Here is a 15,950-nt window from a genome sequence, read left to right on the forward strand (position 1 = left end):
CTTTCGGGTGGGTTTAAAATAATATTTTTTCGGCGTGTGTGCAAGGAAATTTGGACAAAAGTTCGATTTGAAAAATTCCCAAATGAAGTTTTAAAATTTCAGAGTGAGCACAAAAGAAGCTGCTCTTTCTTAAGCAAAAATCAGCGGTTATCCACCACTTGCAACTTAAAATAAGATTGTCAAATGTAAATATTTTCAACTTGTTTTTGCAAAAAATACACACGAAATGTGTATAAGTTGCTTATACATTAGTAAACAGAACATAAAAAATCTCATCACTGTGTATATAATAAGATGGGTTGCATGGCAAACAAAAAAATTGCTAAAATCCTGGACATTTCACTTGAAATGCTAACTTAAATGCACCTAGAAGACCGAACCCCCAAATGGTTTCAGGGACAAACACATCGATAGTATTGCCAAAGTGAATTATGTTTTGGTGCTAACTATGGCTTCGATATACAACATTAGCATTAATTTCTCCGTGACCAATACTTGGGGTTACAAAGACAATAACTCCCAGTGGAATGGTATGATGGGGGAACTCGTCCGAAGAGAGGCAGATATTGGAGGTAGCAGACCTTCAAGTATTTGTCTTAATTCAACCTCTTCTCCCGTTGCATTCTAGGAACATCCCTGTTTCTGCTGAAGGAACGCATTGATCTGATCGAGTACATTGCGATGATTTCTCCAACGCGCTCTAAATTTGTGTTTCGACAGCCCAAATTGTCTTATGTTACCAACGTTTACACCCTCCCGTTTGATAACCGAGTGTGGCTTTCCACGGTGGTTTTGGTTCTTATTATGCTCGTCGTCCTGTACTTTTTGAGGAAATGGGAGTTTGCTAAAATCAAGCAGCAGGTGCGTAAGTATTGTACTCCTCAATTTACTAGTGAAATATTAGGAACTTTTGCATAAAACTGCTTATCCCGATGTGGTGTTCATCACCATTGGAGCCGTTTGCCAGCAGGGCGCAGCCACTTTGCCCCATAGGTAGGTACCCATCTAATCCTCTTTAAATTTAATCCCATTTAATCCTCTTAGCGTTCCTGGACGAATCGCTACACTGTGGCTGTTCGTTTCCCTGATGTTCATCTACGTTTCCTACTCAGCAAATATAGTGGCCCTCCTCCAAACCTCCTCAAACAGCATCAGAACTCTGGAAGATCTGCTCAAGAGCCGCATTCCCATCGGAGTGGACGACACGATATTTAACCATTTTTTCTTCACGGTCAGTACTTAATACTCGAATCATAGAACCTAGGCGAAAGAGGCTCATTTCACTGGTTTACTCAGACTACTCAAGAGCCAACAAGGAGGGCGTTGTACGAGAAAAAGGTGGCGCCGCCCGGGAAACGCCCCAACTTTCTTTCCATTGAAGAAGGCGTGAGGAGAATGCGGCAAGGACTGTTTGCGTTCCACATGGAAACAGGGGCTGGATATAAAATAGTTGGTATGCTCTTCGGTCTGCGCTGATCTAAAACGTTTTTTAGTTTTATCAGGGCAAAGTTGAAGTTGGTCTTGCTCTTACAACTAATGGGGAACAAATGTAAAAACACTTCTTTATGATTCAGGGAAGTGCTGATGAATCTGGCCTGTAAGGAGGCCAAAAGTCTTGCACATTGCGACTCTTTTTCAAGTTTCAAAGGATCGAGAGAATCACAAGTTCTGCAATAGTTCTAGAATAAATTATTTGGTCCCTCTTTTGCTTAAGCCTGAATTTTAGCGTTTATTCAGCACCAAGTAGCAAATTTTGGAAATGCTACATTTGCAACCGACTTGCCGCGTTTCTTAAAGGATCGTTCAAACGTTTAACAATATTTTTTCGGACGAGTTGCTTTCAGCCCAAAAAAATAATTTCTTCCAGACACTTTAGATGGGGTTCATCATAAAAAATTTATATTTATGGCATGTCTTAAATTTAGGTAAAAAACCGTTGTTTTTTTCAAGGAGAAACATTTACTGAAGATGAGAAGTGTGGACTGCAAGAAATCCAGTTTCTGCAAGTGGTGGATCCATGGCTGGCCATTCAGAAGAATTCCTCTTATCAGGAACTACTGAAAATCGGGCATGTGGACTCTTGGTGTTTTTCTTTCGGAGAATGTTTTTAACGTTCTTTTGCAGTTTCCACCTTCTCAGAGAAACCGGAATCCAGCAAAGAGAGAACAATCTGATCTACACCAAGAAACCGAGCTGCTCATCCAAATCGTCTACATTTTTCAGTGTGGGTCTAGTCGACTGCTACCCAGCAGTGTTAATATTTGCGGAAGGTTTAGCTGCAGGACTGGCCCTTTTCCTTTTAGAGCTGTACATACACAAGAAGTTCTCCAACCAGTGAGGTTGAATCCATTTGTTCGCCACACCCCTAATACTGAGCATATTCAAGCATGCAATATGCAATAAAATGGAGCATTAATCCTCTCGAATTCGGTCCAATCGAGTCATTATCAACTGCGTCTTATAAAAACCTCCTTCAAAGGCCTAAAAACCCAGATACACAGGCTGATGATATAATCCCATCCAATATCCAGGCCACCAAGAAGCTAGAAATCTCTGATGACACTCTCCTAATTATTTCATCAGCCGAATTCGTTATCAGTTGGTGGTTTAAGGGGAAAAATGCAAAAATATCAGATAAGCGTGTCAAAGGTTCGTTTTAAGCAAAATAGGTTTATTGAGCAATAATACTATACGGAATTTGGAGAGATCCATAGGCCGTTTGCTTCCGATTCCGGTCAGTGAGGCCATCGGGTTTGACCTGACAATCTGGAAAAGTTTTGCTTGTAAACGACGCACTTTTGGTCGTCTGGGCCCAAAAAAACGCCCTAAAGGATCAAAAATGAAATTAAGTTTTGGATTTTTTAAAGGTTTTCCTTAGAGCTCTTATAGTTTTGGTAATAATTTATTCAAATTTCTACCGCATATTACCGATGATGGTCCTTAACTTTTCACATAATAAAAACGGGTTGAAAATGTACAGGGTGATTTTTTTGGCAGGTCAGACCAACTTTTACTGCTCAGAAAACTTTATGGCGCGGCACTGGCCGATTATTATCAAATTCGTGGAACCCACGTTCAATTTAGCAGCTTTTTAGTTTTCGGCATTTTTATCGTAGCTGCAACTACTGGCGAGTAATTTGGAAAAATCTGCGTACCTCGTTCTAAAACCAAAAAAGTACCTTTGTAAAATTTTCGGTAATTGTATGCTTATGGAAACTGCCTCTATCTCAGCAACTGCAGGCCGTATTTGATGCGACCGCCTCTAAAAAACAGCTCTTTAATAAACATCTGATTCGTGATCAATTTTCCAATTTACTGTAGGTTTTACACCCAAAAAGTGTTTTTAGGTACTTTTCCAAATTACTTGCCAACCGTTGTAGGTACGATAAAAATGCAAAGAACCAAACGTTCTCAAGTCGAGCGCGGAGTTTAAATATTTACAAATAACCGGTCAGTGGCGCACTATAATATAATATAATGTAATATGATTTTTGAACTGTGAAAGAGGGTTTTACCCCCGAAAAATTACCAGAACTTGTGAAGCAACATTGGGACTCCAATCAAGAAATTCGAATAAATTGTCAGAAAAACTCTAGCTGTGGGAAAACAACTATAAAAATCTCAAATTTTAGCCCCGTATATAAAAAACAAAGCGTTTTCCGATGTATGTTAAAGTAGCGGATTAAAAAATTGCATAAAATCTCTCAAACTCGAACACTAGCAATTTTTCAATTTAAATGCCCATGATTTGCATCCAAATATGCATCTGCTTCTTCGTACTTTCCTCCACTTACTCTCCACTTTGGCAAAACTGCATTATTGTATTAAGTAGTAGCATAAGAAGACAAATTGGACAACACTCATATATTTATTCTAAAGTCGTTTATAAAAATGCACTTAGCCTAATATAAATAGTAGAAGTTGAGCATTGGCAACTAATAAAAAATATATACAAAAATAATACTTTTTATAGCAACTTAACATTGAGAGTTAAACTCGAAAAGTGCCTTCTAGTAGCACAGAGCCATGAGGGTGATTGCGCCTACGCAAGTGACTTTTTTGGACTTCTCGGAAGCCTCCAAATGTTGAGCAGAGCCTGATTCTTCAATACCATTTTCGCTGAAAACGATCTCAAATTCGGACGATTTTTCTTTGGCGCTCGCCACTTGCAGGCCACTGGACGGTACCGCCACTTCGTAGAAGTTATTGTGCAAATCCCTGGACACTGGAGTGCTACAGCCGAGATGAACAACCATCAAACACATCGTCAAAATAATCACAACAGGTCTAGCCATTATGTCTTGTTTGCTTTCTTCACATGAAGAACTGATTACCGGACTTTCCATTGTCGTTTATAAACACACGAAAATACTATGTGGATTAAGAGGGGGCAGGAGTAGATTGATGAATTTTCTAATGACCCTCCGATAGATAATAATTAATAACCGATAACACGCGCGCTACTCATACAAAGTCTTTCGAATCTGTTCAGTTTCGGAGAATTCACCAAGACGATCAAGGGGAAATTTGAATTATGATGAAACTTAAGAGGGGAATTGCAGAATCATCCGGCTTCCTTGGAATCTAGAGAACTTATTTGGGATTTTTCGATTAATCCAAAGACAAACAACAACAACAAGACGCTTCAAGTGTCGGTCAAGATCCAGATGTATTTTCGGTCGATTTATCGACGGAAAAACTAATAATAAAGTATGAATGATTTAAGCACAAAAATTCCAAAAATGACTTGCTGGAAGGAATCTGAAAAAGTAATTACGTAATTAGTACGATTTATTTCAAGCTGGGAGCTTAATATGCGCTAAATCAACTCTCGATTAATAACGGTAAATTACGCTCAACCATTGAAGGAAATACATAGAAACACCGTAAATATATAAACTAAAGTGTTAAAAACATCGTTAAACTGAATCAAGTGAAGTGGAGAAGTTGAATTTTTAACAATTTTCAGTAGAGTGGCAAAACATCTTTTTGTTACTTTTATTAATGAACAATTATCGATTTATCTATAAATATGTTTTTAGTAACTCGCCTTTAATTGCTCTGTGTTTGCTGCATTTCTTCTCTTGCAAATTGTTGTTAGCATTTCTTTTGTTTTTACCTTGAAAATGTTCCGCCATCCAAACCATCGATTGCTAAGAATTGAATTGAAAGAATGACCTACAGAACACTGAAGTAGTAGAGCAAATATGTTGAACGCTCTCTTAACACCATGAAAGATTCATTTTCGCGCAAAAATCAAAATTTTACATGCGGGTTTTTTCAGCTCAATTGATTTCTTTCGACGTACGAAGATAACAAATGTGCATTTATTAAGTGTGTGGGTCAACAATAAGGAAGAAATCCTCGGCTAAAGATCGTGAACGCTCCAAAAACGCTTAAAATGAGTCGACAAAGTCTATTATTTCGGATCTAAAATTTGTAGAATGTTTTCAATTAGTTCGATGCATCCCTCGCGTCCGTAATCTGAAAATGATGTAAAATTTAAAACATTTTGAGAAAAAAAAGCCGCAATATAGATCTTACCGATGGCCCCGACATCGTGAGGCTTAGGGGCTAGAGCCCCTAAGCCCCCCCCCTAGATCCAGCGCTGGTAATAATCCGTCGCTATAGCGCAGCAAATTGTCACTGAAATGGCAAAATTCGACCTGGAAAAGCTCACAAACAGGGTCAAAAACATCTCCGTACTGAACCGTCTCTTTTTCACGAGTGCAGATCAGCATGTTAAGTTCAAAGCTCTGGTTGGATTCATCTATGGTTTCACTCTGGGCCTGGTTTTCCACAGATACGTTTTATCGGAGCTGAGTCTGGATGACAATATCTCCTTCTGGCTCACTCTCACTATTTGCCTCATGCTGGGGTAAGTAGACAGAAAATGAAGTGGGATCTGTAGCTTCCACCGGCTGTTCTAGCACGGGAATAGCGTCATCGTCCCAAATTCGTTGCATCACCTTGCTCTCATTCCCCAGCTTTGGAGGGAAAGTCGGTAGGAGCGTTCTTAAGGCCATGGTGATCACTTTCGTGATTGCAGGACCTGTGGAGAATATGTCGAAAAACAGCAAGGAGGTGGTGAGTTGCAGAGTTAAAAAAATCAGTTTCATAGCGAGTCAATATCTGTGAAATAATCGTGAGTATATTGAGAAAAAATGGGTTCCAATCGCGCTTTTTTGGGGCCTATCAATGTGACTCTGGGAATGTTTTTCGACTCTCCAAAGGCATCTGACTGTTGTTTCAGGTTCGAGTTTTCGCTTGCACAGCAACTCTAACTTACAACCTAACAAAAACGCGCTTCAGTTTGATGTTCAAACCATTTGCCGATGCAATATTCGGCATAAAAACCGAAATGCAAGAAGTGAAGGAGACTGTGAGGTAAAAACCTCAAAAACTCGCTTTTTACATTCTTTATTTACTTGGAGTTTTGCTTTTTCCAATCTGGCTTCACTTTGAACGTAAGTTCAATATCTTCTTAATTTATTATTTAGCAAAGACCGGCAGCTTTGAATGGTTTATTCAAACGGTGCGAAAATGGTAGTCCGCATAAATAAGTTCAACCGACCGCTTTATCTTTTATTGTAGATCCATTCGAGATGTGTCGGCTCCCATAACTGGCGAAATGGAAGACGAACAGGCAATGAAGAAGATCAAAGAAGAAAACGACTACTTGGACGAGTTGAGCAAGAGTGAAAAGCCGACCAACGCCACCAACAAAGGTGCTACACATTGATAACGAAGATCAATCGATGAAAGGTTCTGTGTAGGTGAAGCTGCAGAGGCGGCAGTTTACGAGAAGCAGTACTTGAAAAAAGTGGAAACGCGTTGCATGAACCAGTTCATCAAAGCTTCAATCAAGTGCAGAAACATGTTTTCGAGCGGCTACGACAAATGCTATGAAACAGTCACATGGATCGCTGCCTGGATCTTGTGCTGGCCAATGAAGCTGGACTTTGTGTGCAATATTGCAGAAGCTTTAGGCGGCGCTAGCAGGTATTAGTTTTTTTCACTAGCTGAGTTTCCTCATGCAGAGCGAAGCAAATGCGAATCCATGCATCAACTAGTCAGAGCACAGAAGAAGAAATAGAACTGTTGTTCCAAGACTTAAAGAAAACATGCAATGAAAAGGGAGACGATCAATATTATCCAGAGCCAATAAGATTAAATAAAGTATGAGGAACCAAAAGCCTTGTGGCCAAATAGAAGGCAACGATGGAAGACCGATAACATTGATATTTTCAACCGCATAAAAAGCAGTCAGACCTAGTGAGAACTTTTAAACAGAGAAACTATTTAATGAATTATTGAAGGAAACTGCGAATATAAAAGCAGACGCAGCAGGAAACCAAAATATTTGGTTAAAAGTGTACGATAATGAGAAAATAGTACATTTGCAGAATTGCTTGCTGCTACAGTAGATAAAGTGGAAAAGTGGACGAAAATGATGACTAACCTGCTAAGAAGATAATCCATACTCAGAAGAAGAACTCAGGAATCTGGTAGCATTCAATATTCAATGTTCTGAAGCTTCAAGCAAGTCGGCTTCATTCTCAAAACGTCCTTTTCCAGATGTGACCCATCGAAACACATCGACCCTGGATTTGGTGAAGGCTACACCTATTTGAAACATTCCAGATTCTCGCTCTCCCAAAACTTCAAGGATGTGAAGCTGCAATATAAAATTGGTAGGTGAAACTTCTTGGGTTTTGTCTGCTTTAGATTGACTGCGAGTTGTTTTGAAGGTAAAATCAAACAGTTGCGCGATCTTAGAGATGCCCGAGATACCTCAGTGGCCATACTTCAGCACGTCAAGTCGAAACAAGCGATTTTCAACAGTATCTTCAACATCATCAAGCGAGTGCTGGCGTTCGTTTTCCTGAAGATTATCCTCAATTGCCAGGAGTATGAGGAGAAGTATTTGAAAGATATTGAGTTTGACAACGTTTACATCACTAAGTAAGCTGCAGCGATCGTCATGATTGCTTGGGGATGTATCCAGCTGTTTCTAAGGTACTTTCGCAAAATTGACGCCCGCAGAAAGTCGCTGGAGAAGCGCACTCTACTACCACTGAAGAAAATCGAAAGAACCCAACTAGTGGATCCGCTCACGCTAAAACCGCTCAAAGCAGAGCGACAGCATATTTTAAGAGAATCCTTTCTATTGATTCTTGAAATGATCACAGCCAGCACTTTTATTCTGCTGGACTCTTTGTTCTTCGAGGCCCTCGATATAATACGACGCCACTCAAAAATCGACTACCTCACCACTGGGAAGCATGACTTAATGCTCCAGATCAAAGGCAAGTCCTGGTTGAAAATGGCGCCGGATAACCAAAAATAATTTTAGGTACTGGAATGATCGCAGCTTTGCTGCGCTCTCTGGTCAAAGGATTCAACATAAAGAAACGCATTAAAATCGAACGAAGCAATGAAGAGTGCTTGCCCCGGCCCACCTCCATGCCCAAATCGTACATCCTCAAAATATACGGGACGTATTTTAGCATATGGCTGATGATGTGGCTGCAAACTTACACTCAGAGAACCCGAAGGATGATTTGCGCGTATTTCTTCAGAAAACGCGAAAAGCGCCGAGTGCTTTTCCTGTACAATGARACCCTCAAAAGACGAATGGGATTGTTGAGGTGCCGCTCCAATGCCACTTTTGGCGKKTTTCTGAGATCGAACATTGCAGGCACATGAAGAAGAACCTGGATCGCAAAGCGCGCGCTCGACGGCTGGAGGAAAACTACAACGTWCTTCAAATTATGACTATCAAGTATCCGAAGGAGTTCAGTTGGTTGAAGTGGTTCAAGGCGGGAAGAAGGAAATGTTTGGTGTGTTGGTTWAATTTTTTTATGGGCTGCGAATAACGATGGGTTGCTTTTGGAGCTGTGTGAGGAAGTAGAGCCCAGAAAACAGAGCGACTTTATTGAGTGCCCGARTGAAGGTTGCCACTTCATCTACTGCCAAGAGTGCTGGAAGGATATGGGGGACAAATGTCTGGTCTGTGCGGTGGAAAGTGAAACTGAAGATGATTTCACTGATGAAAATGATGATGATTATGAGGAGTTTTAGTTTTTTGAGTAAATAGTGAGTATCCAAGCGTCGTGTTTCAGGAGTCTTGATATTTTCAGAGATGAGTTTTTTTATCCCGAGGAGCATCGGGGGGTTTTCGCAGAACTACTGGCTCGATCTTGCATTTTTTAATTGATGTATTCCAGACTGTTGGGGATTCGAATTATTTCTGCCGATAAATAAAACACCCTCGAGTAAATACTAAATAATATTTTATTTACCTACACTTTATGAATGCAACATATTACATAGTTTTCACATAAAAGGAGCCAGTCCAAATACAATCCATATAAATACTGAGTATCAATCCAGTTTATTGAGTTATAAGGTATCTCGGTATCACTCTGAATCTGTGAGGAATTTGCATGCACAACCTTGTTCCCGCTCAAACATAGTCAACTTATAGTTAAGCTGAAAAGAGCAAATGAGAGCGAATAATACTAAAGTGTTTCGTACAACCTCTTGTAATCATAGTCACAACCAATATTTCGACAGCAATAGATTATTTAGGAGTATGTGTACAGGGTGCTCGAAAACAACCATAGGATTTGTAATTTTTGAGTATCAAAATAATGATTAATCAAATGAGTACTTGATGTAATCATTATCAGAAAGTGGTGCCAACTAAACTTAGTTGTTTAGTAGAGTTTTTATTAATAAGCTCAAGAACTACTCAAAGGGTGTCTGCATCCAGGTTGAAAACATGATTTAACTTAATTTGTCTGGTCCAAAAGTGGATGGACTTTGAGATGCAACTTAGATTAATTCCTTTATCCAAAGAGTTTGGGTTTTGCGGGCCTCTAATTGAGACTGGTGAGTTTTTCAGGGTTTTAGGCCGTCGTAGACCATAATTATGTTACTGTCTATAAGTTAGAAAGTCGAAGGAGTTCTTTTCAATCCCCAAAATTTCGCGTGTTTATCGCACTAAACGCTAAACAACGTCCCTGCTATTTTGAATCGGCCCTGGTAAATCGGAAGTGTGCGACAAGAACAAACGGATTTTCAGGACAACCGCTATAGTTTCTCTCTCTTGACTGCAGCTCGACTACGTCAGTGGGGTTACGAGGTGGAATGGAAAAGTTGATGCTTGAGTTGAGATTTCGAGTAAAATTCCCCTGAGTATAAAACTGATGAGATTTTATTTTTTTTGTGCCTTAAGCAAGCCGCCTATGAAAAAACGTGGGTGCAAAACAGCAGGAAAAATGTTTTCCACAATAGTCCAAAAGCCTCAAGAAGTCACCGAAATTTCATCAACCGTCCACATTTGTTTAGACAAATCGGATTAAATCGTGATGAGATTTTGGTACAGACACCGTATTATTACTTAGCTAAAGAGGAAAATCTGAATGCAATTATGCTGTATTCGTAAATAGTGGCGAATAACGATTCACAATACTAATTTTTGGGGTAGGCTTATGGGCATCACGACAGCATAACCGTTACGATATTAATACAAAAGCTAGGGTTTGATAAAGTTCGTTCCTAAATGGCTCGTTATTACTAACATTTGATATATGTTTTAATCCTAGATTTGAATGATGGATGTTGGTGATATGACACGAGGTATTATTATCATCGTTACTTAATAGTATGGTCAGGCTTATCCACTGATGGGTTAATATGATTTAAGTTTAATTATTATTGTATATAGTAAATACTTATTAGAGCTGAGACCTTAAATCAGGCTTTATGTATGATGCACCTCAGCTATCAATGGAGTATATTATATATATATTTGCTTTCATATAGTTCTCGATACGGTAAATTAGAATTATCAAATCTTACATTACGGGTATAAAATACTCAGTATACACCTAGACACCCAAATTGTATAAGTATTGTTTGTAATTGCGCATTATTTGTCTCGAGTTCACCATTGTTGACTGATTACCAACAGTATATCTAAAAAATAATCGGAACTTGTGCGTTTTTTACCTTCACGGTTAACAGGTGTACGCTGATATGGCTATAGCATCTTACCCCAAAGTTATTCTTCAGATAAACTGCAAATCTATTTAGATGCTGGCATGATTGCCATTGTACAAGCACATGGAATTATCATATTTTATACCTACAAGTTGATTACATTTTATAAAGGTTCGTCTGTCGTATATACAGAATATAAAGAAGGAATACATTTAAATATTTCATTCGCTTAGTTGGAGAACTTACGAATGCCTGTTGGTGCTGTAGTGGCAGATTTCGTTAGTGGCTCTATTGATCTTCGTGTAGATCGGCTCTAATTTCACGCAGGAATCGTTCGCATTATTGAGCCGATTTTGGCTAATGTTGCCTGCTGCAATCAGTTTAACTCCATTTAAATGGGTTGGAATCGTGGTGTGAGGCCGATTAGGGTAAACGTTGCAACTGAAACCAACCAAAATGAGCAAATAAAGCACTCATTCATACAGGGTGATTCAAAATTGGTGTTATTTGTTTGGAAGTCTCACTGACTCTGGAGGAAAAAACAGAGACATTTACAAAAAAAAACAATAATAAATTCGGCCAACGACGATTTTTGCATTAAGATTATTTCAATGAGCAGCTTTATGAGTAAAAGAAAAGAATTTCTGCACTTCAATGCATAAGGAAGATTGTTATATCTTGGGACGCATGTACTTTGGGGCCAAACCCATAAACACTCTGTCTTTTGCCAAATTGCTATTTTTAGACATGTAAAAAGACTTTAGTATAAATACAGTAAGTACAAGATATGTACAGTGTCCCCCAACTTTCCCAATATTTCCCAAGTTTCGACTGTGAATATTTTCTTAGCCGGTGATCCGATTTCAACGATTTTTATATTGAATTATAGCTATATTATTGGACAACATTACGCAAAAAAATGAAGCAAATATTTTGTACAGAGTGTTTAAATACCGGCATGTTTTCTTGGCCAACGTTTAAATCTTTCTACGGGTCATCTGGTCCAGAAAGAAAAAGTATGCGATGTAGCCTTATGTCTTCTGAGTAAGTTCGATATTTAATCTTTTGTTCATCCTAAGCCATTCCGGAGATATTATTTTTTTATGACCGGACACATTTTCCGTCCAAAACTTACTTAAACTTTTTTTTATTTGCAAACAAAATTTCCGGAAAAACTGCTGTGCAAACAATATTTTATTACAAGTTAATAGACCTTTTTACTCTGTGCTTTGCCAATTAACTTGCAAATTTTTCGTTTTCCTAAGGATAAGATTTTTTTGTTTTCACGCTTAAGATGTTTGGTTCTCTTTATGGAGTGACATACGTAAGAAAGTAAACCAAGATTGATAGGTTCTAAGCTTGAAATCAAATTTGGTTATTACAGTTTTTTTTTTGAATTAAAAACTAATAAAGATTCATATTCCTCAGAAGACGGAAGGTTATAACACCGTAATTTTTTTCTGTCTGATCTACCCGATATTGCCCGCAGAAGAATTTAAACTTTTAACAAGAAAACATGACAGTATTTAAACACCCTGTACAATATTTTTAATATGTTTTTGCTTAGCTTATAGCTTAAATTGTGTCCAAGAATAGAGTTTCATTCGACAAAAAAATTGTTCAAATCGGATCACCGATTGAGAAAATATTCACACTAAAGAACAGATTGCAAGCTTTGACCAAGCAAGGCAGCAAAATCTTCTCAGACCCGAAATTATCAGAGTTTGATGAAAAACTGCATCTAGAGAACCTAAAGGAGGCAGAAAAGAGAAATAAATAGAAATTAGAGTTAGAAATAAATTAGTTAGAAGAATTATGCATGAAGAGGCAGGCCAGAAAGACTGGCAAAACTCTACAAGTGAACAAAGTTCTGGACAAAGCAACAATTTGCTGAAGAAGAAAGTATGAAAACAGAGCGTAAAAGTGTTAAGAAGAGATTTTGCATTAGTAGAATGGAACGCGAAGAATTAAGGAAAATAAGTTTTTAGTTGTTTTGATGAAAAATTACATCAAACAAGGGCATCAAACATCGAAAGAAAATTCCCAAAACCAGCAGTAGATACTTAGTGCTGGTCCAAAAAGACGAAGTCTTCACCATTGATTTTCTGTACTTCACTTCATCAGCATCAATTTCTTATCCCAACGTACAAGTGTCCCAAGATACAAAACCAAGAAATTCCTTAGGAATCCATTTGTGAAAGACCCTGTAGAGATTTTTTGGCTCAACAGTACCTATTCCCATTGGTTATTGGTTGGCCAATATTTCCAGACGTATGTTGAGGCAGTGGCATGGTTGAGCAATTGGAATACATGTTTTGGACGCTTGGTTGAGTGGGATAATGCGGCAAAGTGGCAGAAGAAGACTGGCTATGCATTCCTTTGGAATCCATAAACGAAGTCATCCGCATATTCGTGGCCCTACCATAAGGGTCTTCTTTCAATATTGCTTCTGCTACCTGGAATCATCCCCTTGAATCCCACGAACCCTCACAACCCTAATCGCTTACGCCCTCATTCGGATTGGGTCTCAACGACCTCCTTCTGATCACCACAGTGTCCTCTGGATTTGAGTCGGATGCTGCCTCCAAACTGATCAAGTTTCCGCCGTTGGAATCGAACTGAGGCTGGTTTGTAGGCTGTGGATTTGGGATTTAACAGATATCCTCTAATCTCGGGGTCTTTTACCTGTTTAACTACTGAAGTGTCGTTGCTTTCGTTTGAATGCACTCCGCTGGACGATTCGCTGTGGCTGCTGCCAGGAGGATCGGGAGGAGAAACTGAACACTCCGTACTCAATGAATCAGACCTTCCTGGCAGTTCTTCGTGGGCCAAAATGCCGGAATCTGCGCGGATAAGCCGGGCGGAATTAACCGAAGTGGATGGTTGCTGCAGATAAAACAATCAAACTCAGCAGCGAGTTTTGGGATTGATTTGCGCCGAGGTTTTACCTGTGGAAACTCTGTGTGGACCACTATGGGCTCCAGCAACGGATTGGAGTCTTTGTACATAACTGGAGGCGTGAAGTCTTGGCTAGTGCTTGCGTAGGTGATTTCCTCATCTTGCACACAAGCTAGAAGCTACAAAATGTTGCCGATATAAAACTCTTCATTCAATCCACATGCATTCTTACTTTTCCTTCTTCACTGATATTGTCGCCTGCACAGAATCTGGTTGCACTGGTGGCTGCCAGCGGCAACTCTCTAAGAGTGGCATAATCCCCATCATCTTCATCTAATCCGGGTATTGCACTATTCCTCACGTGCGATTTAGCCCTAAAAAACCCTCAAATTCTTCTGCTAGCTCTAAATCAGGGGGCTGAATAGTTGAGTGTTCGATCATGCAAAACTACACACGAAAAACATCGATAAAGAAGAACTAAGTTACCGATTATTGGACGTACTGGGAATCTGGTCAAATGCTAGTTTCTGTTTGGACTTCTTCCGGAACCAGTTCAGATATTTGGAGCGCTTTTGTGACTGCGAGGTGGCATCCAGAGTGGGTCGAAGCCAGTAGATGTCTTCGGTCGAATCTTCACTCACGGCCATTGAACCTAATAGCGATTTAAGGTGGATAAACCAAGTTATGAGTTTTGAGCTAAGTGCGTAGGTTTTGTTTGCAAAAAATAACGTTTACATACAGGATGTTCGGCGAATATGGGATCTTATTTAGTTCTGAAATGTTTCAGGTTTTACCAAAGAGGCTTTTATGTGCATTGCTTGCAAATTTGCCATACAAAATCTTAGAAAAACTGAATGTTCAGCTTTAAAAATAAGTGTACCCTTCCATTAACTTGACTTACTTTTATATTAAAAGGTCTGGAAACGAAGGCATCTTTTATTGAAAATGAGTAGGTTTATCTCCCTGCACTATAATATCGTGCCACGTTATTTATTTAAATTGTCCTTATGAATATTCTACATTTTCTACGTTTTTGTCCGTCGTATTGATGAATGTTCTTATGATTAATGGGCGGTTTCTGCAAACCCATTGTTTATTTTATCTCATGTCTTCCAGGCTTGAGAAAGACCCGAATCCAATGTAAAAAATTCGGCTATTTTGAGAGAATAAACAGAGTAGAATATTTTATGATTTAATTTATATAATAAACAGAGTTTAAAAAATATATTAACCATTATCGTGTTCGCATCCAAGGGCGGATCCAGGGGGGGTCATGGGGGTCATGACCCCCCTATTCAATTCTCTATCCAACGATGCCAAAACGAATTCTGTGGCTCTAATGGTTCTTGAGAAACTTCGAAAAAAGCAGCGTCATGTTCAAGTGGATTTTACAACTCAAAAAAAACCACGCAAATCTAAAACTTCTTGAATTCAAGCATTTTTTGAGAAAACTGCAACATTTCCTTATCGATGGTTCACTTTCTAAAGAAGCCATTTAGTTCTCTTTGGAATAATGTAAAAACGAGCGTTCTTGCTCATTTTGCTTCCGAGAAACATGCAAAACGGGACGGAAAACATGAAATTTTGCAATAATCTTAGGCCACCCTTGCACAAGACACACGATCATTTTTCTAATTTCATAGACAACAGAAGACTGTATTTTTTCTACTTAACCCCCCCTGAATTTAAACCTGGATACGCCCCTGTTAGAGATACCTCGTTTCAGTAGATACTAGTTTAAAATAAACTAGTCTTTAGCATCTACAACCTGTGTACTTTTAATAAATTGTTATGTGTTATAATAAAGAAAAAAGTTTAATGGGGTCAGTTTTAACTCTCTCTCTCGTCTGGCAACTTTTGCCTTATTTTACCGAACCTGTAACCCCTCCGGTTTAGAAGATAGCAAAAGTGGCTCTTAACAATTTGTCCACCCTATATAGAATATTAAAGTAATAAGGTTTACATAATATGATTTGTCCATTTTTATTTAAATTCCTCAAAATGCTGGAATTTTTCATTAAACTCGCAGCTTGCGTCAAAAG

The 15,950-nt window shown here is 38.9% G+C and overlaps 3 protein-coding genes across 3 annotated transcripts in view; 2 read left to right on the forward strand and 1 right to left on the reverse strand.

Annotated features, from left to right (window-relative positions):
• LOC109539668 (ionotropic receptor 75a) overlaps positions 1-4,721 on the forward strand; it is a 6,692-nt gene extending 1,971 nt beyond the window's left edge. The window contains exons 3-9 of the mRNA XM_019907549.2: positions 397-572; positions 629-861; positions 905-993; positions 1,045-1,231; positions 1,297-1,453; positions 1,951-2,068; positions 2,125-4,721. Coding sequence (XP_019763108.2) covers positions 397-572; positions 629-861; positions 905-993; positions 1,045-1,231; positions 1,297-1,453; positions 1,951-2,068; positions 2,125-2,338 — 1,174 coding nt within the window. The 3' untranslated portion in view covers positions 2,339-4,721. The remainder of the gene's footprint in view (positions 1-396; positions 573-628; positions 862-904; positions 994-1,044; positions 1,232-1,296; positions 1,454-1,950; positions 2,069-2,124) is intronic.
• A 799-nt stretch (positions 4,722-5,520) lies between these two features.
• Positions 5,521-9,227, forward strand: LOC109539777 (protein sneaky). The gene is made up of 11 exons (XM_048668340.1): positions 5,521-5,878; positions 5,931-6,087; positions 6,254-6,387; positions 6,595-6,728; positions 6,777-7,002; positions 7,579-7,694; positions 7,752-7,965; positions 8,020-8,309; positions 8,357-8,651; positions 8,702-8,843; positions 8,899-9,227. The coding sequence occupies exons 1-11, from the start codon at positions 5,652-5,654 to the stop codon at positions 9,082-9,084; spliced, it is 2,121 nt and encodes a 706-aa protein (XP_048524297.1). The 5' UTR covers positions 5,521-5,651; the 3' UTR covers positions 9,085-9,227.
• Positions 9,228-9,279: 52 nt separating this feature from the next.
• The window catches only part of LOC109539764 (protein tincar), a gene marked incomplete in the record, with an annotated part of 13,742 nt that continues 7,071 nt past the window's right edge, over positions 9,280-15,950 (reverse strand). The window contains 8 exon segments of the mRNA XM_048668339.1: positions 9,280-11,155; positions 11,257-11,451; positions 13,243-13,466; positions 13,518-13,646; positions 13,696-13,896; positions 13,959-14,087; positions 14,141-14,282; positions 14,395-14,560. Coding sequence (XP_048524296.1) covers positions 11,143-11,155; positions 11,257-11,451; positions 13,243-13,466; positions 13,518-13,646; positions 13,696-13,896; positions 13,959-14,087; positions 14,141-14,282; positions 14,395-14,560 — 1,199 coding nt within the window.

This window comes from Dendroctonus ponderosae, unplaced genomic scaffold (assembly GCF_020466585.1).
Source record: "Dendroctonus ponderosae isolate FM_Combo_2020 unplaced genomic scaffold, Dpon_F_20191213v2 Dpon_F_20191213_7, whole genome shotgun sequence".
Taxonomy (NCBI): domain Eukaryota; kingdom Metazoa; phylum Arthropoda; class Insecta; order Coleoptera; family Curculionidae; genus Dendroctonus; species Dendroctonus ponderosae.